The sequence below is a fragment of the Thamnophis elegans genome, chromosome 3 (genome assembly GCF_009769535.1).
Source record: "Thamnophis elegans isolate rThaEle1 chromosome 3, rThaEle1.pri, whole genome shotgun sequence".
Lineage (NCBI taxonomy): Eukaryota > Metazoa > Chordata > Lepidosauria > Squamata > Colubridae > Thamnophis > Thamnophis elegans.
The window spans coordinates 132,808,934-132,835,828 of record NC_045543.1 but is presented as its reverse complement, the minus strand read 5'-3'; the positions used below and the strand labels follow the sequence as shown (position 1 = coordinate 132,835,828).

Below are 26,895 nucleotides of genomic sequence, written 5' to 3'. Positions count from 1 at the left end.
GAAGGAGGAAGGTAAGCAACAATAACAACAACAACAAAACCCTTGCGATCCCTTCTCTCCATACGGAGAATCTGCACTGTATTAATGGGCTGCTTCCACCTTGTGCTGCAGGCCTGCAGCTGAGGCTCCTCCATAGAAGCAGATGTGTTGTGTGGTTTACTCCCTCATTAGCATTGTGGCATTTGTCTCTTTTAGACAGGTTGTCAAAGCAGAGGCTACCTAATTAACGTAGGCCACAAGAGAACAGAAAAGGGACATGCAGAATGCGGGGATTGAAGGTGATGCAAAGGTTTAAAAAGAGACATTAAAGGGGGTTTCTTCTTAACTGGGCAGTCTGTCTGTTCTTCCTTTTCTACTTCCTGTTTTATTTAGTGTTCCTTCTTCTTCCTCTTATGAATCTCCACAAAGAATTGCTTACACAGTCGTAGGAAGCCCTGGGCGATGCTGTACCACACATTTTGTGGTCTTCAACATCCCTCCCCTTTCTGTCAGGGTTGCCCTAACTTCTGTCTTTGAATATGTTAATAAAACAGCCAGGTTTTGCTACCTGTAGGCTGCATCTCTCTTTAAAGCCATCCGGCAATCCGTCTAAACTTATCAATCCGGTGGCCGCATTGTACAAATAAAATAAGTGAGTCAGTTTAAACGTTATATAATGAAAAAAAAAATGTGTTTCTTTGCTTGGAACTTCCTGCTAGGCAATGTTACAGGAAGACAAGGCAGAAAAGAATCGTGATTATTCTGTCTGCTTTTAACAGATTAACAGAGTTGGAAGGGACCTTATAGGTCATCTAGTCCAACCCACTCACCCGCAAGCGCCCCTTTTTGTTTGGGTGCCGTCTCTTTGGTCCTCTAGCTAATTCATTCTGTGTTGCTCTCTCCCATTGTAAACAGTAAAACACATTTTTCAAAGCTTTTTTTTTTTTAATAACCTCTGGCCATTTTAAAATGTGTCCCCTTGTGGCTCAATAATCGTTTGCTGAAATGCTGTGGAAAATGAGATTCCAAAGAGAGCTACCCCTTTCTATTGTTTACAGGATTTGGAAAACTCTTTATTTCTTTGCCCTTCTTAATTGATAATCTTGGATTTACCTTTCCTCTTTGTCCATGTTCTATGCTTCAACCCACCTCGCATTATGATTGAGCTTTTGACTGCTGGTTTTCGGCCAGATATTATATGTAGATTAGATTTGATCCTTGAGTCCAGCCAGGCTGTTAAGTTTTTTTTTTTTTTTTTTTTGCTTACAACCACTGTGAGTTCAGGAAATTGTAATCTGCAGTCCCAACATGAATGCTTAAAGGGAACAAGTTTCTGCACTAGGTACTTGGATAAACAACCTGGACTATTTTTATGCTGATAGATATCTGCACTCTTGAACATTTCAACACCCATGTTTCTATTCTGGGAGAAGCCACACCCAGGAAGAAGGGGAAAAAAAGGACCAAATGTTTTCATTCTTTCTATTCAAAATGTTGGTTGGTCAGCACCTCTGTTAAGAAGACCATGCAGGATTATTGAAAGCCAAAATGTGAATTCAACATCATTCAAGTTACAGGGGCATCCTTTCTGAAAACTAGTAAGCAGAATATCCAGTATGAATGAGGGATGGAAACATTTAGAAATCAGGATTCCAAGTGTGATTTTTCTGTTAATGAATTCAGTGTCATTGGCTGTTGTAATGTCAGATTTTCCAACTTTTAAACTATGGATCCCCAGTTTTGCCAACTTTGGCCACTTTACCCCTTGTGGACTTCAACTCCCAACAATTCTTGAGCCACTGGCAGGGGAATTATAGGGAGTTGAAGTCCACAAGTCTTAAAGTTGCCAAGGTTGGAGTCTATTGTTTAAATGCAGGACTCCATAAGCCCTTTCAATCAGACCAATCTTGAGAAGTATACAGTTATAGGTAAAGGTAAAGGTTCCCCTTGCACATATGTGCTAGTCGTTCCTGACTCTAGGGGGCGGTGCTCATCTCTGTTTCAAAGCCGAAGAGCCAGCGCTGTCCAAAGACGACTCCATGGTCATGTCAGCATGACTAAATGCTGAAGGCACATGGAACGTTGTTACCGTCCCACCAAAGGTGGTCCCTATTTTTCTACTTGCATTTTTTACGTGTTAGGGTGATAGAAGCTGGGACAAGTAGCTGGAGCTCACCCCGTTACATGGCACTAGGGATTTGAACCGCTGAACTGCCAACCTTTCGATCGACACGTTCAGCATCTTAGCCACTGAACCAACGCGTCCTGTGGCTCACGGCCCATGGTATAATACAATTATACCAATCCATAATTTGGGTTTAAAATAAACAAAGAAAAATGTTTCAGATCAGAAGTAATAATAAGAAAGAAATTGAAAGATTATGGCATAAACTAGCTGTGATAATTATCGATACACTGGGTGCCCTATCAAACATTCTTGGATGGTACTTAGAAAATCTGGGCATTGGCAAAATTTCCAACTGTCAATTGCAAAAGGCCACTGATCTTGTTTGGATCTGCACTTAAACTATGTCAATACATCATGACATCCTAGTTCTTGGGAAGAATTTGATGTGCATGAAAGCCAACACCAGCTATGACTTCACATGTTTATATACCGTATTTTTCTGAGTATAAGACGCACTGGAGTATAAGACGCTCTGGAGTATAAGACGCACCAAGGGTTTGAAGAGGCAAGTTTTTAAAAAAGTAGGTAGGTAGAGGGATAGAGAGGGAGAGAAAGAGAGAGAAATACAGTAGATAGGTAAAGAGAGAGTGACTGTTGTAGCATTCCCATGGTCATGTGATAAAATTTCGGATGCTTGCCCAATAGCACGTATTTATGATGTTTGCAGTGTCCTGGAATAATGTGATCACCGTTTGCAACCTTCTGACAAGCAAAATCAACTGTGGCTAGAAATGTCATAAAATGGGGCAAAATTCACTTAACCACTGTCTTGCTTAGCAACAAAAATGTTGGGCTCAATTGCAAGTTGAAAGACTACCTGTAAGTTGTAAGTTGAAAGACTACCTGTATTCCAGAGAGAGGGGAATTTACTAGAAAGGCATGGCTCTGTGAATGATTCTCTAGTTGAGGGAACATGGAGAGCATGTGCTGTATTGGGTCTTATATTGCTGGGAGATGTTGGTCCCAAGATATCTAGGCTCTTAACCATGAAAAAGTGACAACCAACACCTTGAATTCCCTCTCCCCAAAGAAAGATGGAGGTCAACCATAGGGCATTCTCTCTTTCTTCCTCAGTCAATTTCGTTGCTCATCAGAATCATTCAGGGGCATCAAACCCTCAATCTGCAGTTTGAACAGTTCTCCCCTATAAAACAGGTACCAAGATCACTACAGATTGTAGCTATGACAAAGAAGGAAATAGGATGAAGGAAGTCAGCCTTCAGGCATCTTACTTCTGACCTTGCAAGCAACAACCTCTCCTCCTTCTTCTCCTTCTTCTCCTTTTCCTCCTTTTCCTCCTCTTCCTCTTCCTCCTCTTCTTCATCTTACTTCTGACCTTGCAAACAACAACTTCTTTTTCTTCTTCCTCCTCTTCCTCTCCTTTTTTTTCCTGAAGATGGGATAATATTTCCATGCTCCCGAGGCTTTTGGGTTTGGGTATCTCAGGAAAGCATTCCTAGCAAGGGAATGGAGGCAAGTTTTTGTAGATTTACGCACTGAGCAGCTTTAGATTGTTGGTCTTTTGTCATCTTTGTGAGGTAGTTCAGACAAGAAGCACGCCCAGATGAACTAATTTTACTTCATTGTAAGGATACGTTAACAGAGTTTTGCAAGACTGAAAGTATTCCTCCCTTTCTCTTTTTCTAGTCTCTGGAAAACTAGGGTCGGTCCCTTCTGAAATGCTTCTCATGTTTTTCTATGATGGAATATTGTCCGGATTCCCAGAAAGCAGGGAGTGTATTCCATCAAATTTTCCTCCTGAGCTACATCTTATCAGAAGGTTGCCTATGCTGCGGATCTTCCTCCTGTCTCCCAAAGTCCTGCCTACTTAACATTGCAACTGTGGATAAGAGAAACTATAGATTGGAAACTATACAGACAAGACCTGTATTGATAGGAAAGTCTAAAATTCAGAAATTAGCCCTAAGCCAATTAAGGTCGAAGGAAGGGAGGTCTTATTGGATGAGGGGAGCAAGAGGTTATCTCAGGGGTGGGCTGCTGGGGGTTCGCATGGGTTTGGGCGATCCTCTAGCTAGAATTCTGCCCGGTTTGGCAAACCCCCAGATGCCACCCCTTGCTGGCTCCGCCACCCCTCCCCTCCCATGAATCTCCACGTGGTCTGTTCATCATGCGAGGTACATTCAGAGCTCATGCAGAGGCTCGAGGAGGGTGAAAAATGGGCCTACTGGAAGTTCTGGAAGTCTGGAAATGGGCCGTTTCCAGCCTCTGGGGAGCCTCCGGAGCCTAGGGGAATCCGTTTTCGCCCTCCCAGAGGCTTGAAGAAAGCCTCCTGAGCCAGGGGATAGCAAAAAACTATTGGAAGTCTGGAAACACCCCCACCACTGTGGTGCAGGAGGCCAACTAGTCCACGCCCACCATGGCCCACCCAGCATTGGGGCAGCGAACCCATTGGTGGAACCTTTGAAGCCCACCTCTGGTTATCTTCCGTCAGAAGCTAAAAAGTGTACTTTTCATTAATCCGCTTTCAAGATAAAACAGCATGACTACCCTTTGCCTGTGGAACTCCCAGTCACAGTATTATAACCCTTTAACACTTTCCACCAATCATAGCTCTGTCTTGAAAAAAACCTCAGTAACTTGGTTTTGTTATATGAGTGTGATGGGGTTAATATATTTCATAACTTTATTCAGTGCGCAGTTAAAGTTCCTCTGAAACTTGTCGTTTCTATCGTCATCATTGTCATTTTTTATGTGTTCAATGATAACATTCTCCAGGAAGTCAGTCTTATCTTTTTTCCAAAAATAAACAGTATTAAAACAATAGGAAAATTATAGTGAGAGCACCACTGTTTACACTGTTTCCAAATTCATTACAAAAAAACTGAAATTCTAAAATAACTGAAGTGGTTCGTAAAAAGCCTGGGAAAATGAAAGTATTCAACTGGTACCTTCCCCCAAAACAATGTAGACTACAGGCGTGCCTCTCTGTAGAATGGGATTCCCAACGGGATCCCCATCAAAAAGTTAGTTCTCTAGCTCAGGGGTGTCAAACTCAAGGCCCAGGGGTTGGATCTGGCCCACATGGTGCCTAGATCTGGCCCGCCGGGCTGCCCTGGGAACAGTGAAGGACTGGCCCGCAGTACCTCTGCCAGCAAAAACGGAGCTCTGGAGTCTATTTTCGTTGGCAGAGCGCTTGGGCCACCACGGGCGCCCCCAACACGAGTGACGTCGAGCTGTCCACAACCAACGTGTCCATGCCTACCTGCCCCCCCTCCCCAAGATCAAACACAACCCTTATATAGCCCTCCACGAAATCGAGTTTGACACCCCTGTTCTAGTTATTTTTTAAAAAGTCAAGTTCATCTGGCTAGCCTCATTGGCCCTGGTTCCTGAAGGAGGATCTCACTTGCAGATTTTAGGTAAATTACAGTTTTGTTGCCGATCTACTAAATAAATATGGAAGCATACGGTTATCTAGAGAGCTTGACCCAAAGCATTTTAAGGCTTTATAGGCTTCACCCAAAATTGGGACTCAAAGCAGTGTGGCAGCCGTCAAAGTACAGACAAAATAAAGTCATCTCAAAGGTGCTTTTTCAAGGGGCAACTGGACTTTCTTGTTTTTCTTTGAAGATGTTTCACTTCTCATCCAAGAAGCTTCTTTATCTCTGGAAGAACAGCTGAAGAAGCTTCTTGGATGAGAAGCGAAACATCTTCAAAGAAAAACAAGGAAGTCTAGTTGCCTCCTGAAAAAGTACTTTTGGGACAACCATGACCTGGATGACTGAGAATCCATGGACAAAATAAAGCCATATCGGTCAGTGGTGAACAATCCATATCGCTGCCCTGTTTTGGAGTAATTGAAACATTAGGATCATTTTTGAAGTGTCACACTTTAGCATTGATTCAGTAAGGCTATCACTGTCTAGGTATATAGACCTTAAGTCTTGGCCAGGAAGGCCTTTGTGCAACTGTGGGTGGTGCATCAGTCACACCCTTTCCTTGATCAACAGACCCTGCTCAGTTACCCACACCCTAATTGCCTCTCATTTTCACTTTGCAATACAGTCTATCTCAGGGGTGTCAAACTGCCAGCCTGCCAGCAGGATGTGTCACCCTCAGGCCACACCCACCCTGGCTCCACAAAGGCAAAAAACGTTGTGATGCATCACAATATGTCATGTGACGCAAACGAGTTTGACACCCGTGATCTACATAGAACTACCTTAAAAACTTCCATGTTTCCCTGAAAATAAGACAGGGACTTATTATTGGGGGGTAGGGGGCTTACTGTTTTGGGGTTGCTGGGCAGCTGCTCTCTTGCGAGCGGGCTCCCGAAGAGCCGGGCACAGGCTCAGAGGCAAAGGGCTGTGTTGCGCTGTTGCAGAAGCGCAACACAGCAGCCATGAGGTGACCACGCTCACAAGCAGCTGCCCGGCAACCCCCCTTTCCAGCCAGGCAGAGTGCCACTCACCGACCCAGCAGTATCCCGAAGGCGCCAAGCCACACAAGTGTTTGTTCCCCCTGGCTCGGCGCCTTTGGGATACCCCTAGGTTGGTGAGTGGCACTCTGCCTGGCCGGGTGGGGGGGTTGTCCAAGGAGCTTACGCCACCCCAAATATCTGGCATAGCCTTATTTTCAGGACATGTCATTTTCAGGAAAACATGGTATCTGGAGGCTCAATTTTCTTGGAAAATGCTGCATTCCACTTCGTTTTGTACAAGTCTAGATATTTGTACACATGTCACTTCACAGGAGCTTCATTGATTGCTGATTTTCTTCCGGGTCCAATTAAAGATGCTGATGGCCATCTTTAAAAGCCTATATGACTCGGGGGGGGGGGGGAGGTTATTTGAAGGACAATCTCTCTTTTAGTTACATCTACCCGGCCAACCAGAGTGCAGAGGGAAGGGATGTTACAGGTCCCCTCCATTAAGAAAGTCTATGTAATGGAACTAAGAAGAAGTGGCTTCTCCGTGGTGACTTTCTCCCTGTGGAACATCATCCACACAGAGATAAAATTGACCCCTGTCTTGGTTCTCTTTTGAAAGGCCTGGAAAGCATAGTTTTGCCTGTGGAGTGATACAGAACCCATCAAGTGCTTTGTCTGATAGTTGCCTCCTGGGCTGTGTGGATGAGGGTTTATTGCAGGGGTGTCAAACTCAATTTCACTGAGGGCCGCATCAGGGTTGTGTTTGACTTGGGGAGGGGGGTGGCCAGGGTGGGCATGGCCAACTCGATGTCACTCGTTTCAGGGGCACCTGTGGCAGCCCGAGTGCTCTGCCAATGAAAACAGGCTATTGCGCTCCATTTTCGGCTGCAACGGCTTCCTGCAACCCTGCCAGTGAAAATAGAGCTCGGGAAGGCTCATTTTTGCTGGCAGAGGCATTGCAGGATGGTCCTTCCCTGTTTCCAGAGCGGACCCGCAGGCCAGATCTAACCATCCCGTGGTTCAGATCCGGCCCGCAGGCCTTGAGTTTGACACCTCTGGTTTATTGGGTTTTGTATTTGGGTTTTTATTTCTATAAGATGCCTGGAGTTGGGTGGCCAGATATATTTTCTTAATAATTAAATAAAAATAAAGGAAGGGAACAGGAAGGCTGGCTCTTGGCATTACACCCACTGTAGTAGGAGATCAAATTGTAGCTAGTGAGAAGGCTAAGATGAAAGTGACTTCCATGATCTTGAAAGAAGATAACCAGCAACTTTCACTCTCTGGTTTTTGTTTTTTTAAGACTGATCCAAGAAGATAGATGTCTTGTGGGGTGATTGCTTCAGAATCTCAGTTGTGGAGATTATTACTGAAGTAATTTGCTTAACAGCTGTGTCAATTATCTTGAGAGTGGCGCTCCCTTTGGCTAAGCAGTCTTATCTCAAGCCAGCTTTCTTTCTATTGGCAACAATGTTATGTAAGTGCTAATCATTTAGGAAAGAGGAGATTGGCTGGTTCATGCTGACGGGGCAGTTGCTTGCTTGCTAATGCAAATCTTCCAGGTGAATGCATTGATGGAGGAATGTGTCTTGAGTTGTAAACTTGGATCTGACAAGCTCTAAAAATAGAATGTTCTTTAAAGCAACAGACCAAATTAGTCACTGAACATTGCTTGTAGCTTATAGTGGCAGGAGGAACGTTTACCTGGGTGATTATTTCCCAGGGCAGTTTTATTTGTACTCCTGTATTCCATTCCCAAGGGATGCGGTGGCTCAATGGCTAAGACACTGAGTTTATCGATCAGAAAGGTTGGCAGTTTGGCGGTTCGAATCCCTAGCACTGCGTAATAGAGTGAGCTCCCGTTACTTGTCTCAGCTTCTACCAACCTAGCAGTTCAAAAGCACGTAAAAATGCAAGTAGAAAAATAGAAACCACCTTTGGTGGGAAGGTAACAGCATTCCATGCGCCTTCGGCATTTAGTCATGCCAGCCATATGACCACAAAGAGATCTTTGGACAGCGCTGACTCTTTGGCTTCGAAACAGAGATGAGCACCATCCCCTAGAGTTGGGAAAAACTATCATATATGTGTGAGGGGAACCTTTACCTTTACCGTATTCCATTCCCATCATGAGGGGGGCCTGTAGAATTTGAATCATGTTCTGTACAAACCTTTCATTTTGTCTTTTGTTGCTCCTATTGGTCACGAAATCCCCAACAGCGGCCAACTGGCCACAAGGGACTTAAGGGTCTTTCCTTCCTAGAATTCCACATTTTAGAATTATGTGGACTTGCCATAATTATGTAAACAAAAAAAACCACAATTAGCAGGGGGAAAAATCTCCTTCCACTGAATGGAAGGTAAATTTCCTTTCTGTCTTCTTAAGCACTGATTGGACCATTATTTCAATTCAGTGCACTTTGGGGCATCAGCGGTCTCCTTTCTATCCTTGGAACGTGCGTAAAATGCTTTCCTTGTATTTTATCCGTTCATACCCTTTTTTGCATGTGTTCTTTCATAAATTCATGGCCATCAGTTTCCATGTCAACCTCTACTTAAACAAATCCTTACTGACTTCTGGGCATTTCAGTTTAAAGTAAGCTTTTTTGCATGCACTGTATTTCAAGATGCAGATTTTTATATATGTCTTGTGATTTCATTTTAACTGTGGACACCTTAGTATTCTCTGAGCTTCGTTGTTTGCTTGCAGGGGTTTTGTTACCAGACTTGTTAACATCTTCAGTCTTAAACTTACAAAAACATTTGCAAGCAAGCACTCAAATTCAGAGAGCCCCAAGGGCTCCACAGTTCCACTGGGCTACAAATATTCTCTACTATTGGTATTTCTTTTTAAAGCGGAAAACTGTGGAGAATTTAAAAAGTATACAACCTCATTGCATTACAAGGAGTCCTTGAGTTACTTCACAAAAATGGACCTGCAGAGGGTTTGGGATGCCTGCAAAGTGCTCCTGGGGGCTGGGGATAGCAAAAATGAGCGAAAAATGGGTTGTTTTTTGCTCATTTTTGCCCTCCCCCAGGAGCACTTTGTAGGCAGCCCCAGGAGCACTCTACAAACCTCCCAAAGCTTATGCATGCCCTATTGTTTTGCAAAAAATGGGCCCGTTTTCATGAAAAATGAGCCATTTTTTGCTCGTTTTTGCCCCCCAACCCCAGGAGCACTTTGCAGGCCTCTCAAACTCTCTGAGTACCAATTTTCACAAAAAAACAAAGAAAAATAACAAGGCATGCAGAGGGTTTGGGAGGCCTGCAGAGTGCAAAAACTTTAAAAAAAAATTACCTCTTCAAAATCTTGGTGCGTCTTATACTCTGAAAAATACGGTAACTTATTACCATTTTTCACACTTGTAGCATCACAATGGTGACATGATCAATATTCAGATGCTTGGCAACTGACTCACATTTAAGATGGTTGCAGTGTCCTGGGGTCATATGATCCCTTTTCACAGCCTCTTGACGATCAAAGTCAATGGGGAAGCCAAATTCACTCAACAACTGTGTTACTACCATAACAATTGCTGTGATTTACTCAACACCTATGGCAAGAAAGATCACAAAATGGGGCAAACCTAAGGTGACCAGACGTCCCGCATTTGGCAGGACAGGCACGCCTTCTCATAGTTTTTCCCGCGTCCCGGGCCGTTCCCAAAAGATCCCGCTTAATTTTGGTGCCTTCTTTGACTTGCTCCCCTGCCCATCCGCTGCCGCTTGCATGGGCAGGGTAGCGTAGCGAGTGAGCGGGCGGATGGGCGGGGGAGTGAGCTCGCCTTTCCAGCCCCACTTCCGGACAAGCCGTGGGAAAGCCTCACACTGCATCCCCGTAAAGGAGGCAGCAACACAATAGGTGGCAGGCAGGCAGGCAACCCTCCCAGCTTCGCGCTAGATCAGCAGCTCATCCTCTGACCTCTTTGTTTGGCTTAGCGCGAGAAGCGAACCTGACCCCGCCCGTCCGCCAGCAAAAGCAACCATATCACCCCGGTGGCTAGAGCGGGTGACATTCAGCCCTGCCCCCAGCGTTTCCTGCTGCCCGAGGAGGGTGGATTCCCTGCATCCGTATTGAGGTTGGCGTGTTTCCGGTGGCACTCTGGGAGGAGGGGGAATGATGGAGGGGAGGACGGCGGCACGGCGGCCGGTGCCTAGAGCGGAGCCAAAAGAGGTCTGTGACGGTGGCTCGGAGCTGCAGGCCTGGGGAGCGGGAGGAGCGCTGGTGGTTTGAAAAGGCACTGGGGAAGGGGGTGATTGCGCGGAGAGGCTCAGAGGCGGATACGCCTGGAAGTCGGTGGGGACGGTGCCAAGGGGCTTGCGCTGGGAAAGGGCGGTGTGCAGCGGACCATGCAAGCTCTCTCCCTCCATTTTGGTGGAAGGACAGCGGTGGCGGGGAGGCATTTTGTTCCGAGAACATGCTGCTCAGCGAGAGGAAAGGGGGCTCCCTGGGAAGCAAGAGCAGCGAAGAGGTGGTGCAGTCGCAGAATTCCCTGCATCCGTATTGAGGTTGGCGTGTTTCCGGTGGCGGTGTAAAAGCCCAGCCAGCCACAACTACTGCCTGCATTTGAGCCTTAATAAACAAACCATTTTGTTCTTCATCTTAATGGTATAATTGAATGAGATTATGGAGTAGGTTATTTCCAAGATGTGTGGTTGGGCTGGTGAAGAAAGTGTGAGGCTCAAGAGCTAACAAAAAAAAAACAGGACCATATTTTCCTGGCAAGATTCTTGCAAAATTTACTTGCAAAATTTTAGAAAGGCTCCTTATGCGAAGATTTTAAAAAGGTGAACTGGACCTCTATTAGGGAGGGGAGTAGAAGATCAGAGGTAAGAATGACTAAGGCTGACAGCCTAATCTACTCTGTGTTAAATAAATAAAATGGATGGATGGAAATGAAAGAATACAGAAAAGGTTGGTGAGGCATTTATTGGCCTATGGATGAGAATGGTGGCTGTTTAGTAAGAAAATCTGTTTGGAATGTGCATATATATTCATATGTGGCCATAGCAAAATAATAAATAGAAATAAAAAAGCATGATTGATTTTTACTGTTTTTGATTAAAGTGAGAGGATTAGTGAAGGCTTGGTGCAGCAAGGATCCCACTATCTTACTATTTTATTTTTCTTTATGTACACTGACTGAGAGCATATTCACCAAAGACAAATTCCTTGTGTGTCCAATCACACTTGGCTAATAAACTATTCTATTCTATTTTACTCTACTTTATTCATTTCTATTTCAATTCTAACAAGGAGTTTAGCTTCTCTCTCTTGAAAATGTAAGCTAGCATAAGGCATTATAATGCAAGCTAGCCTTAATTTTTAAACAGTTCATTTAGTGACCAAAGTTACAGTGGCATTGAAAAAAGTGTCTGATGACCATTTTCACACTTAGCGACCATTTTCACACTTAGCGACCGTTGCAGCATCCTCATGGTCACGTGATCAAAATTTTGATGTTTGGCAACAGATTCGTATTTATGATGGTTTCAGTGTCCTGGGGTCATGTTTGACAAAATATAAAATTTTTAATCAAGCGCCCCCCCCCCCCCCCCCGGTCAATGGTGTCCCTCTTTACCAATCTGAAAATCTGGACACCTTAGGCAAACCTCACTTAACTGTCTTAAGGAACATTAAAATTTTGGACTCCATTTTGATCATAAGTAGAGGACTACCCTTACTATTTAATATTTAATTTGGGAAGTATGAACTTGGCTGCTCCTTTAAAATACTGACTAAACAAATTCCCTGAACCTCATCTGTAATCGATAAAATAGATAAAAATAAATAATTTAAATATAAATAGATAAATAAAAAGAAACAGGTTGGTGCAGTGGTGCTGGCCTAGAAACCAGATGTGGAGGCCTCCCATTTACTGTATATACTCGAGTATAAGCCTAGTTTTTCAGCCCACTTTTTGGGCTGAAAAAAGCCGCCTCGGCTTATACTCGAGTCAGTGAAAAATTTGCCCGAAATGGAGGAGAAAAAGGGGCGGGGCCATGCCGCTGGGTGACACTCGTGAATGGCCCAGTGCCCCTGTGAGTTTCCCCTCCCTCTGTGTCAGTTTGCCGCGCAGCGCGCACCGCACCATCCCCCCTCCTCACGTTCTAATATAATGCAGGGCTGTCTTACGATTCCCCTTCCTCCCCCTCCTGCCGCTCTGCAGCGATGTCCCACCTCCTCCTTGTTATGGCAAGCAGCCATATAGCGATGTCCCACCTCCTCTGGTACAGTGATCCAATGATAGGAATCACTGTGCCGTGTGTCATAGGAGGCGGGACATCGCTCCCGCGGCTGCACGGGACATCATCATCACAGCGGGACATCAGCATCATGAGGTGAGTGAAGTATTTCATTGAATACACCGCTAGTTTACTGTTTTTCTTTGAAATAAATATTCAAAAACATTATTGGTATCTATTTTTATTTTTGAAATTTACCGGTAGCTGCTGCATTTCCCACCCTAGGCTTATACTCGAGTCAATAACTTTTCCAGTTTTTTGTGGTAAAATTAGGTGCCTCGGCTTATATTCGGGTCGGCCTATACTCGAGTATATACGGTACATGAAAGCCAACCGGATGACTTTTCACCAGTTCCCCTCCCCTCATCCCAGCCCATCTCACAGGGTTGTTAGTGTGTTGAAAAATAGTAAACAGGATTATTAGGTATGTTTGCTGCCTTGAGATATATAAAAAGGCAGGATAACAAATTAAGATCAGTAATAATAAATCTATCTAATAAATCTATCTCTCATTATATCCATGAAGTCACTAAGGTTTGAGCTTGACTCAAATGAAAATAAATGTTACTATTTATTTATATTGGTGAGTTATAATAAGCAATTACAATGATGTCAAAATATACGTCTGGTTGTACTTCAAAACCAAAACCAAAACAACACGCATTATTGTTTATTTGATTGTGTGCCAAGTCAATGTTGACTCTTAGTGACCATATAGATCAGGGGTGTCAAACTCAAATTCATTGAGGGCCGCATAAGGGTTGTGTTTGACCTTGAGGGGGCTGCTGTGTGTGTTTGTGTGGCCAGCTCGACGTCACTCATGTCGGGGGTACCTATGGTGACCCGAGCATTCTGCCAGTGAAAATGTGTTCCTGAGCTCCGTTTTCAGCTGAGATGGCCTCCTGCAGCCCTCTGTCAGTGGAGATCAGGAAGGCCACACACGGCCTTCCCGAGCTCAGTTTTTGCTAGCAGAGGCACCCTGGGCAGATCCTTTGCTATTTCCAGGATGATCCTGTGGACCGTATCTAAGTACCCCATGGGCCGGATCCAGCCAGTAGGCCTTGAGTTTAACGCCCCTGATATAGAAAGATTTTCTCCATTATGATCTTTCCCTATTCTGGTCTTTCAGATTTCACAACAGTGCATCCATTGCCACTGTAACTGAGTCCTTCCACTTTGCTGCTGGTCATTCTCCTCTTGTCCCTTTCACCTTTCCCAGCATTAGAGCCTTTTCCAGAGAACTAGGTTTTCACATAATATGCAGAGGTGGGATTCAGCCGGTTCATTCAGGTTCGCACGAACTGGTAGTTCTGGTGATCATTTGGCCCTGCCCACCTGTCCCTGCGCTAGTCTGTCCTATATTTCCTTTGTCGGAAACCCAGCTGATAGGTGCAGCAGAGCAGATTGCCGTGTCTCAGCTGTTTTACTCACAAGGACTGCAATAGAAGGTACCGTGTTTTTCAGAGTATAAGACGCACCGGAGTATACGACACACCAAGATTTTGAAAAGGCAAATTAAAAAAAAAAAGTTTTTGCACTCTACAGACCTCCCCAAAATGGCCTGTTTTCACGAAAACAGGCCCAGTTTTTTGTCAAAAAAAAGAGCATGCATAGCCTTTAGGGGGCTTATAGAGTGTTCCTGGAGGTTGGGGGTGGGTGGGGCAAAAATGAGCAAAAAATGGCCTGATTTCCACTCATTTTTGCCTTCCCTGGCCCCCAGGAGCACTCTGGAAGCCGCCTAAAGGCTATGCCCGACCATTTTGGTGACCGGGGTGGGGGTTCAGGAGGCCAAAAATGCTGTATTCAGTGTATAAGACGCACCCAGATTTTCAGCCTCTTTTTTTAGGGAAAAAGGTGCATCTTATACTCCGAAAAATACGGTATGTTTTAGAGCTGTTTTCAAATGGACCGTGTGTGTGTTTGTGTGTGTGCGTGTGTGCAAGCGTGCAAAGTGAGGTTGAATCCCACCACTGATAATATGTCTAAAGTTGAATAATTTGAGCCTGGTCATCTGTGCCTCCAGCGAGAACTCTGGATTGATTTACTCTTTTTGTCCTCCCTCAAAGTCCACACATGCATTGTAATGGTTAAAATAGGTTAAAATAAACGGCAGAGGAGGTTTTACTTAAACATACAAGGAACTTGGAATTTATGCAGCCAGGTTAGTTTCTTAAGCTCTGAAATCAGTCATGGAACAAAAAATAAACTTAAACATTCATTCTTCAGAAGACTGGGGAAACTAGACTATTGCTCTTTGATAGTCCTGCTTGAGGAAATGTTTTCCACGTTATACCTGGGCTAGTGGCAGCTTTCTGCCTATACTCTGGCATTAAGTAGGATTTGTGATCCTCCTGCGAGCATCATTTAAACAGGTCCAGCCCCCAAAATAATTTATTTTGTTACTTTTCAGTGGAGATAAATCCTTTCCATGGAAATAGGTTATGCAGTGACTAAACAGCTTCAGGTGGCGTACAGTAAAAGTTAGAGATGGTAGTGACTGGAACACAATTTTATCGGGGAATTTTGCAAGGGGAAGCCCAATCCATCTGGAGGGCACCATGTCAAGGTAGAACTGTGAAGTTTTAGGGTCATCTACAGAAATCTTCAGTGAGGCCAGTCTTCATGCCTACCAATCTAGCTCACAGAATTATTAGAAGGAGGAGAAAGCAGCATGCATGTTTGGGGGGTGGGATGGTAAATATTTGATGAAGACAATACATTCAAAGACAGTAGTGAAGAATGAGATATTCTAACTCAATTGTGTTAAACTCAAGGCCCGCGAGCTGGATTTGGCCCGCAGAGTGCTTAGATCTGGCCCGCGACGCCACCCCGGAACAGCAAAGGACCAGCCCATGGTGCCTCTGCCAGCAGAAACTGAGCTGGGGTGTGTGTGTGAGGTGCACCTCCGTTTTTGCTGGCAGGGGGCTATTGAAACAAACTCAAAACAAAACAAAAGGAGAAATGTTTCCTCTTTTGCATTTGAGCATGCAAGAAGGGACAGAAAAGGAGAAAGGGAAAGAGGAAAGACAAAGAAAAAGAAGGAAAAATGGGAAGAGAGAAAGGAAGAAAAAATAGGGACAGAGGGGAAGGAAGAAGAAAGGAGAATGAAAAGGAAAGGAAAAAGAAGAGAAGAGAAGAGAAGAGAAGAGAAGAGAAGAGAAGGAAGGAAGGAAGGAAGGAAGGAAGGAAGGAAGGAAGGAAGGAAGGAAGGAAGGAAGGAAGGAAGGAACCTACCATGCTCATCCTCAGCCACACAACCAAGCTCTCCGAGGTCAAACACAACCCTGATGCGGCCCTCAATGAAATTGAGTATGACATCCCTGTTCTAAATCATGAAGCCTCCTTTAATTCAATCATTTGAACAAGAATCAAGTTTTTAAGAGAACCCACTAAAATATATTTGCAGATTCAAGTTGTTTTATTATTAAAAATTGAAGTCCTTTCTCTCATCTCCTATATTTCACTCTCTCAACCCAAATCACAAGATGGTGGTTGTTATGGGAAAAATAGGAGGAGGAAGGAGTACGGTGTGTGTTCACCATCTTGAATTATTTATAGGTAATAAAAGCAGGATATAAATAAATAAAAGATTTAAAAAAATACTTTTCCATGGAGGAAAATGTGTGCATTTAAATTAACGAAGGAATATGCAGCAGAGTTGTCTGTTAATTTCCAAAATCAGCAATGCTAAAATCATGCAATATTTCCGTGCTATGGTTACAAAATTATTGTAAAATATTCCTGCTGTTCCTGAAATTTAAAATGCAGTGCAGAAACTTTCCAAATATGAAGTATAGCTATAATTAGCTTCAGTCAGCAATAAGAATTTAGAAAGGGGAAAACACCTATTTTGAAACTATTAAATATAGTCTTAGTGTGCAAGTATTGCCTTTCTAATAACTCATCTGTTTTGCCACTACTTTTTTTGTTTGTTATCCTTGCTGTTCTCAAGTTGAAATCATAGAAATTCAAGAGAATGAAATCAATCAGCTTGCTTGTGAGATCCAAAGAGCTGAGCAGCAACTTGGCTTGGCAGCAAGTATAAATTTGATAAATAAAACATAAACTAGAAAAATCATTCCAGCTATTTAAAGTACCATGTGTTCAGATGTACTCAGTCTGGAACAGCTAAGCGTTTTAATGTAGCAACTAAGAGGGTCAACCATAATTCTGTAAGATCCTGGTCTACCAATGAATTCCAAGCCAAAATAAACTATTTTTTTTTTAAGGATTGCTTTTAAGGATGAGATCAGATACGGAATCTGCAAGTTAGTTTTAAAATTGCAGCTTAATGGTAGTTCAAAACATCTGGTGAAGAAAAAAAAACAAGGAAAGTTTGCTGTAAGAAACTTTTTCCCTTGAACTTGATTTTATATATTTAAAATTTGGGGACTTGCTAAACCTCAACTATAAATATATATTAAAACAGATTTTCTTTTAATGGGGGAAGCTCCATAAAATGCTTATTTAATGACTGGCAGTTCAGTTAGCAGTCTTAGATCAATTCATTCATTCTACATGATACCTAAACTATCCATATTGACGGATTTTCCATTAACTTTTCTGTGCCTTCTGCACAAGACGAACTGCAAATCAGCACAGATAAGTCACCGTTACATAACTATTTAAATATACTTGTATATTAGTCGTGGCCCGGTGTTTGAAACTTACATAACTTTAAGATAAAGGGATGCTGATTGAGAGGAGATTTTTTTCCCCCAGCATTAAGAGAAGCCTCTTTAAAACACATATTTTATTTATTTATTTAATCAAATGTACATGACTGGCCATCTCGTACAAGGTGACTCTGGGTGGCATACAACAAAACCAACTATTTAAAATTAAATATAAGAACCAACTGAGGCAATTAAATAATCAACATAAGTACAGTCAGGATTGTGAGCGGGTTAATTAAAATCTCATATGCACTTAACTAATACAAGGGCTGTATCCCATCAGGGGTTCCTCAAATCTGATTGGGGGAAAAACATATTTTGAAGGTTTTCCAGAAGGCCAGAAGGATTAATTGAGGCTGATCTCACTTCAGGGGGATGATGTTCTAGAGCAGGGGTGTCAAACTCGATTTCATTAAGGGCTGCATCAGGATTGTGTTTGACCTTGGGGGGAGGGGGGTTGGTGTGGCCAGCTCAACATCACTCGTGTTAGGGGAGGCTGTAGTGGCCTGAGTGCTCTGCCAGCGAAAACAGGCACCATGAAAAAAAAAAATCTTGAGCCAGAAATGTTGGACTCAGTTCATCCGTCAAGTCAAGTGCAGAATCTTAAATGAATTATTTAGGCCCACTTCAATATGATTTAAGGCCTGGCATCATGATAAGACATATCCATCTTTCTGATGGCCATCAACCACTGACAGCAAAGTCCACCCATTTTACAATTGTGGAGATCGAGAAACTCTTATCCATTTAATTGGTGGAAGGGGGAAGAATTTGAAGTATTGGCTTGGAAGGGTGTTTATATATATATATATATATATATATATATATATATATATATATATATATATATATATATATATATATATATATATATATATATATATATATATATATATATATATATATATCTCAGATAATACAAATCCTGTGACAGATATTAACTTGGATAATGGAAGATGGAAGAATAAATGAGTCCAACTTTGCCCATCATCTTCATAACAGTATATGTGATGAGTTAGCCTACATGGACTCTGTGCTTTGAGAAGCAAGCATCATCGTTCATTCTTCTTAACATAGAAGAATTTTAAGATAATCAGGACAGGAACATCCAGCTAACAGCTTTGTTCACCCACCATATACCAAACTATTCAACCAAGATCATAAATTAATCATCTAATGAATGAATCATCTAATGGATGATGAGATATGACCAGTTATGACTGATTAGGTTCAGATGTAGTCCAGATTTTATTTAGCATGTTGTGTAAACTTAGCCAGGAATGATTTATTCAGTAAATTGTGATTAAAGGCAGCATGATGTATAAACCCAGCAACCACGTTTAATTGTTCCCATTTTGTTACTGGGATCTTTTTGCTTACAAACTACTTCTCTGCTCGTTGCAAAGACTTCAAACTCTGCACTTCGGCAGCAACAAAACTGTAGTGCAGAGGTCCCCAAACTTGGCAACTTTAAGACTTAAGACCATAATTTTGGGAGTTGAAGTCCACAAGTCTTAAAGTTGCCAAGTTTGAAGACCTCTGCTGTAGAGCATGAAAATAGAAATAAGAAATACGCTTCTTGATTTCTAGCTACGGCACTGCTATGTATAAAGCCAAGGGGGAAGTAAATATATTCTGTGAGTTGGAGCCGTGTTTCTGAGCTGATGTCATCCTGTCAATCGATGGAAATTAAATCCCAGGGGTGCCATTTTTTCTCTCCTTCTCTCCAAATGTGTCAGCTCCTCTTTAAATCCTGGCTGCCAAGCAGGCTCCCTGCTTTGTAAGAAAAGTCAAACCAGAGGTCTGCTGGGTAATATAGTAGAATGGCTTTACAAAGGAACAAAAAACTGTATTTTAGGAAGCTTTCCAGAACATTGCATGGTGAGAGAGTTTCAGAGCTGAGAACAAGATTCTCTGGAATGCTGGGATGAATTGAGGTAGATGCCTCTCTGTAACTCAAAAGGCAGCTAATTGGATTTGTCAGTTGTGAGAAAATTTAAAATTGTTCTCATGCATTATGCAGAAGAGCAGGTTGAAGTCAATTAATAAGCCCATCAAAATCTGGAAGTGTTGATGGGGATGGTTATAGAAAGGTTCAAGTTGTGAGGAGAGTAACTTGTCAAATATGAAAAATACAGTACAATTCCAACGAGTGGAAATTCTTAACAGGGAAAGATCCAACTTGAACTAAAGAGAAATTTCCTGTGAGAACTACCCTGTTTCCCTGAAAATAAGACTTCCCCAGATAATAAGCCCAATCAGGCTTTTGAGCGCATGTGCTACCGTGTTTCCCTGAAAATATGACAGGGTCTTATTTTTGTTTGCCCCACGAAATATGGCCTTGGATTTATTATCAGGGAGGGCTTATTGTTTTGGGGTTGCTGGGCGGCTGCTCCCTTGCGAGCGGGCTCCCGAAGAGCCGGGCACAACCTCAGGGGCAAAGCAGCCATGAGGTAATCATGCTCACGACCAGCTGCCCGGCAAATCCCCTTTCCAGCTGGGCAGAGCGCCATTCACTGACCTAGGGGGAATCACTAAGGCGCCAAGCCACGTGGCGCTGTGCTTGCCCCCCAGCTTGGCACATTCGGGATAAGCCCTAGGTCAGTGCATGGAGCTCTGCCCGGCTGGAGAGGGGGGTTGTGCGAGCGCCAGTTCCGCCCCCAGCCTTACCAAGCCCTTGCGCAGCTCTCCCAGGGCACCGACGCCGCTCGCTGCTGCCATGCTCCAAGCATAACTTTCAAACTCCAAAAATCGGCTGCCGAGTCTTCCAGCATCGGCCGCTCTAGGAGTGCTCTCTATGGTGAGCTGGCTGCTGGAAGACTCTCTGTCTGGAAGACTCTCTGTCTGGAAGATTTTCTGTCCGGCAGCCAGCCCACTATAGATGCTGGAAGACTCGGCAGCCGGTTTTTGGAGTTTGGAAGTTATTTTTGGAGTTATTTCAGGGAAACACGGGTATTAAGCAATGGAACGGTTAAACTTATGGGTGTTCCCTCACTGGAGGTTTTCAAGAATAGTTTAGTTAGCCATTTGACAGAATCATATTTATTTACTTATGAAATTTATATGATGCCCATCTCATGTCAAGTGACTCTGGGCAGCTTACAATCTGATAAAACAATATTATAAAAGGTTAAACAGTAGAAGAGTAAATACCATGTTTCCTCAAAAATAAGACAGGGTCTTATATTGTTTTGACCCCTGAAATAAGCACTTGGCCTTATTTCCGGGGAGGTCTTATTATTTTTGAGGAGCAGGAGACAGCAAACGTGGTCACCTCGTGGTCACCTGTTGCAATATTTTCAGGGAGGGCTTATTTTTGGGGGAGGACTTATTTTAGTGCATGCACTCAAAAGCCCAATTGGTCTTATTATCCAAGGAGGTCTTATTTTCGGGGAAACAGAGTATGAGGTTAATATTGGCAGAAAAACAGCTAAGATAGATAGTGGAGTGGAGTTGGGATCTTCTATTTAATCCAGTAACCACCTCCAGGATGACTTCCATCCAGGCGAACCAGTAGAGGCCTACGGATGCATCAAACTTTTGTGATGCATGAGGTGAAGGGTGTCTGAGGCTAGAAAACATTTTCAGTTATGTCATCTAGTCTCTAGAAATTAGGGAGACTTTCAGTAGTGGACTTCCAGAAGCTAGAAAAAGCCGGACTCTTCCAGAGGGTCTCTGGATGTGATCTTTACCTTCACCATTTGGTTTTCAAGGTGATTTTTGCTATTACTTATTGATGTTGGTTTTAACTTGTTGAGTTGTTCTGCACTCTGATGTTAAGGAGAGAGTCATAAGGAATTTTTTAAATTCCTACATGCCTACATGTGTGTGAGTTACTGATGTTTTTTCATGCTTGTTTTTAATTTTAATTAGGGTAGATGTTTTGTTTCATTTTATTTATTTTCTTGCAAGCCTTGGGGAGTTGAACTGGTTTCAGCAATACAATACAAATTTCATAAGTGTACAAATACAACAGCTTGACAATAAGTCGTCTTAGGAAATTACATTATGTAATGTAATATTAACAGCAGGTTTCTCTGTTGCAGTGATCCTTACGTGAAACTTTCGTTGTATGTAGCAGATGAAAACCGAGAACTTGCCCTGGTGCAAACGAAAACTATTAAAAAAGTAAGTAGAAGTAATAAGCACACATTTAAAAACCTGTATTTCTCATGTGTTTCAAAAAGACCAATTATTTCTAGCCTGGGAGCCAATCTGGTCTAGTGGTTAAAGCCAGGCGATCATGAATTCCAGGCCTGCTTTAGGCATGAAAGCAGGCTGGGTGAATTTGGATCAGTCATGCTCTCTCAGCCCAATGCACGTCACAAGTTTGCTGTTGTAGGGAAAATAGGAAGAAGAAGAAGTATCAGATATGTTGGCCACCTTGAATTATTTATAAAAATAACAAAGATAGGATATAAATAAATAATAAAAATACCCAAGAATTCCCTAAAGCTAGAATCAACTTTGAAAAACTCTTATTATAAGTCCGCCAGCTGGTCTACTAGATTTTGATGATCATTTGTGGAATTGAATAGAAAATTTGGGGTGCAAAGTTTAGGATTTTCAGAAATCCAGAGGGGCAGTAGATGGCACAAAAGTGTTTTATGTATCTTTGCTGCCATCTGGTGGTGCTTGGAACTTTTGCGTCAGTCTAAATTTGGCGGCCTTAGCAAGGCCCTTGTAGTAGATGCTCACTAATAATATTCCATTGGCATGATGTGAGAAAAGTATCAGTGATTCAGAACCTTTTATTTCAATCTCAGCCAAACAGAACATGTAACATTAATTCTGATAGAACATCACTGAATATTAAGTTATTAATACAGTTATTAACAGCCTAAGAATCTAGGTTCAAGATCAGGTATCATCCTAATTTATACATATCTAAGTAAATATGAAGGGACACGGTGGCTCAGTGGCTAAGACGCTGAGCTTGTCGATCAGAAAGATCGGCAGTTCAGCAGTTCGAATCCCTAGCGCTGCGTAATGGAGTGAGCTCCTGTTTCTTGTCCCAGCTTTTGCCAACCTAACACTTTGAAAGCATGTAAAAATTCAAGTAGAAAAATAGGAACCACCTTTGGTGGGGAGGTAACAGTGTTCCGTACGCCTTCGGTGTTTAGTCATGCCGGCCACATGACCACAGAGATGCCTTCGGACAGCCCTGGCTCTTTGGCTTTGAAACGGAGATGAGCGTCGCCCCCTAGAGTCAGGAATGACTAGCAAATAAGTGCAAGGGGAACATTTACCTTTAAGTAAATATATGAAAAGATGCTTTGCTCCATTTCTCCTGCACTCCAGAAAGAAAGCAATAATGAATATTAGGGCTTTGTTAATGTTGGTATTCTCTTTCTCAGGTTAATTACCAAACCTAGTTTATTGGGTTTGTTTGTTCTGTTCCTGGTCTTTAAAAATGAATAAAGGATTGTCACTTCACAAGGATGATCATTTACCCAATATCTTTTTATTCTTTTCCTTATGATGTTGTTGCTATTTGGGGAAAAATATAAATTGAGGTGTTTCTCATGCTTTTAAAAAAAATCTGTGCCCCCCCGCCCACCTTTTTGGTTTATAAGGTTTAAAAAAAGGTTTTTCTTATAAGCTCTCTCAGGTATTCCCAATACGTTAATTGATAGATCAATTAAATAAGATTATTGAACCATATTTTGAAATGTATGTCTTGGTATTCCTTTCCTTTTTTAGGAGTAGAGAGTATAAATTATGCTTGTGTAAATAATAACATGACTGGTGGCAATCATTCTACTGGCATATTCTTCACCGTATCCTTCAATAACTTCCCCAGTGACACGCTGAAGAATTTTTAATAATGAAATATTTAACTCTCTTTATTAAGACATCTCTGCCCAGGTCATCCCTGATCAACTCCCACTGTGTAGTTCCTAATAATAGTGGCATCTATTTCTGGTTTATCCCACTTCACATGGCCTCCCACAAGTAGTTTGCTTAGCAAATGCATTTGAAGCCTTTTGATAACAATGTCTTTATTCCTGACGAAAGCTGTCCCAGTGATTTTCCTTCCCTCCTCCCTTTCTCTGTTCTGTTGTAATGCACCACAAATTGTACTGTTATGTTTCCAGCATTTTCTAAAGGATTGTGTTACTAAAATTTCCACCTCTTTTTTTCCCCTTACAGACTCTAAATCCGAAATGGAACGAGGAATTTTATTTTAGAGTAAGTTTTGGTTTTAAAAAGTTTTACTCTACATTGAATACTTGTATACCATTAATTTGCCAAAAACAACAACAACACCAAGAGTTTTGTTGTCTGTTTAGATCTGTTTTGATCTAAGCTTCCTTAACAAGTATTGGTCCCAGAAAAGCCTCTTTTATTTACACGACTGTGAATTCCTTTCATTCACAATCAGCAAGGCTTGGCAAACAGCCTGTCAGAGGAATATTTATCAACACGAACCTTATCTTGCTTGGCGAGCTGCCAGATAACTAGTTTCCAAATGCAGGGCAAGGCAACATTTGGCACAGAGTCTCTTATAGTCACAAACAGAACTTTCCACTCTTGAAATGACTGAATGAACGAATTGTTTCTTGCGTAAGCCCACTCCCCATTCCCTCCTCTTTTGTTTCCTATGGGAGGGGCCAATCACCTCCAAGGTTTGGCTTTACTCCTAAGTCAACCCTGCTTTCTTATTTGTTCTTGTCTTCTGGCAGCTCTGTGCATGCGCACACTGGGAATAGGCTCCAGCTGTTCCTCTGCCTCGCTGCTGTCTAGCTCCTTCTCTGCCTCTGACGCAGAGCCCTTGTCTGAGCTTCCCTCAGCCTCCAGGACTGGCCCATGTTCCTCCCCAACCTCCTCACTGTCTGACTCTGCTGCCAGCTCCACTGGCCACTGGCGGTCCACAACAATATCACGGGTGTCAAACTCAATTGCATCATGTGGTGTATTGTGATGTATCAGACATTTCTTGCCTTTGTGGAGCCGGGGTGCGCATGGCCTGCGTGTGACGCATCTGGCCCACGGGCCATCAGTTTGACAGGCCTGGTTTAGCCAGAATGTTATAGCTTCCCCATTTTCTTAGTTGCCTTAGTTTTAATTGGAGCAAAGGAATGAAGAAAAGATAAGCAGATAGAGGTGGAGAAAAACACTAGTAAAAAGGTAACCATGTTTGGTTAAAAAGAACTAAATCCTAATGTCCAAGTTGCTATTTAGGTCGTTGAATCAGGTTTTAAGAAGTCAAAAACTGCTAGATTAGTGCTTCTTCTTTTTTATTTACAGAGAGAACTTAAATTGTGTGTGTGCCTGAGAAAAAGACTCAGACTTTAACCCGGGGGTGGGCTTCAAAATTTTTAGCAAGGGGTTCTCTGCCCGGTTGCTGCGTGGATGCAGCCATGGTGGGACTCCTGCGTTATGGCAAGAGGGCATTTTTGCCCTCCTCAGGCTCCGGAGCCTTTCCTCAAGCCTAAGGGAGGGCAAAAATGTCCTTCCTAGGCTCCGGAGGCCAGAAACAGGCCCATTTCTAGCCTTCCCAAACTTTTGGTAGGCCTGTTTTCCGCCCTCCCTGGGCTTCCGTGCACGCCCTGCACTTATCTGCATCCAAAATAGGCCGCATGGGGACTTCTGGGAGGAGTGGGGCGGGATGAGCGGGGCCAACCAGGAAAGGGATTTGGAGGTTTTCTGAACTGCACAGAATCTTAGCTAGAGGTTCTCCTGAATACTTGCGAACCCCCAGCAGCCCACCCCTGCTTTAACCAGATCTAAAGTTCCAAATCTTTAACTAGATCTTCCAGATGTGTTGTGTCTCACCTTTGAGCCACTTTCTGGTTAATCATAGACTGATCTCTCAATAACATATAGAAGCAAGTTTGAGTACATTGTTAGAGATTGTTCAGAAGGCATATATACTCTGGGGTGACAGACAGGAATACGTTGAAGACTTGTATCTTACAAAGATGAAAGCGTTTTGGCAATACAACTTGCTACTCGTGTCCCTTTGATGATAGTAAATGGTGGTCATTATAGGAAGTTCTGGTTGTAATCTCTGGGGTATAAAAGTTTTGTTCTGACCGAGGTGTCCCAAAAGTATAAAGCATACTCCTTGTCCTGACAAAAACCCCTTTTATTAATTAACTGTGAATTCTGCTCATTTACATCCAGCAAAGTCTTTCAAGGGAGGATGTACAGTCACAGACCTTATCTGGCTTGGAGAGCTGCCAGGCCGATATCTGCAAACCTTGGCAAGGAGTCTCGGAGAGTCACAAACCAATTAAGCAAACGAATTGTCTCCTGCAAACTCCACTCCCCTTTCGCTCCTCTTTTATTTCCTCTGAGAGGGGCCATTCATCGTCCACTTGTGGCCTTACTCCCAAGTCGACCCCTGTTCTTTAGCTGTTCCCTTCATCTGACAACTCTGTACATGGGCACAGTGAGAACAGGCTCCAGCTGTTCATCTGCCTCAATGGTATCTGACTCTGAAGGCAGCTGATAACTGGCATATGGCTCTGGCCTCCTCTCTGCCTCTGGCACGGAGCCCTCATCAGAGCCTTCCCCAGCCTCTAGGACTGGCCCATGTTCCTCCCCAACCTTCTCACTGTCCGAATCTGTTGCCAGCTCTGCTGGCCGCTGGCGGGCTATAGCAGGTTTGAAGAGGACTTGCTAGCCTTTATTTAGTGGCAAGAGTTGTTGAATTGTTACTGAGCCATGGTGTGCTTGCTGGAGAGCTGGCTTAAGTGTGGCAAGCCAACAAGCCATCACATACTTTCAAAGTATTGGATAACTGAGACTCCTCTTGTTGATCCCTGATAGTTTCAAATAAGAACGAGAATTTCCAATCCCAGTCATACTGATCTAATCTTAGTTTCCTTGGCTAGAAGTGAACATTCTGAATAGGACACCGTTTACCCTCCCATGTCTGCACTCTCCTGCCCATCAATTTGTGGTTGTATTTGTGTCAGTGTAGCCTGTCTCCTTAAGAACAAAAGCATGTGACGGAAACAAGGATGCAGTGTCCTGCAAGGTGCACGTTAAATGGGACAACTTTTCATATGAAGGGATAATAATATAGGAAGTTGCTTCAATCCATGTTTTATTTATTTTACTTATGTTACTTTCCATTTCCACCTAACAGTGTGCGATCTGGGTTTTAAACAATCAAAATCCCCATATTTGTTACAATATTCACCACAATATTGTTAATAATATAATTATATGTCCATACAATTACAATAGTACATAACATCTTCATCATCAAATTCTCTCCACATTAACCTATCCTCTTTTTTTTACATCTCCTCCTTTCTAATTTCTGTTTCTTTTGTCTAACCTTTTCTAAAATACATCCCAGGTCAAGAAATATTCAGTTTCTTATTTATCCTTAATAATGAGCGTTAATCTGTCCATTTCTGCACATTCTAATATTCAGTTTCTTATTTATTCAGTTTCTT

General features: G+C 42.8%; 1 protein-coding gene across 3 annotated transcripts in view; it reads left to right on the top strand.

Annotated features, from left to right (window-relative positions):
* Positions 1-26,895, top strand: part of NEDD4L (NEDD4 like E3 ubiquitin protein ligase) — a 343,050-nt gene that overhangs the window by 158,030 nt on the left and 158,125 nt on the right. For all 3 annotated transcript variants that reach the window (XM_032214570.1, XM_032214569.1, XM_032214568.1), the window contains exons 3-4: positions 21,526-21,607; positions 23,633-23,671. In XM_032214570.1, the coding sequence (XP_032070461.1) occupies positions 21,526-21,607; positions 23,633-23,671 (121 nt within the window). The remainder of the gene's footprint in view (positions 1-21,525; positions 21,608-23,632; positions 23,672-26,895) is intronic.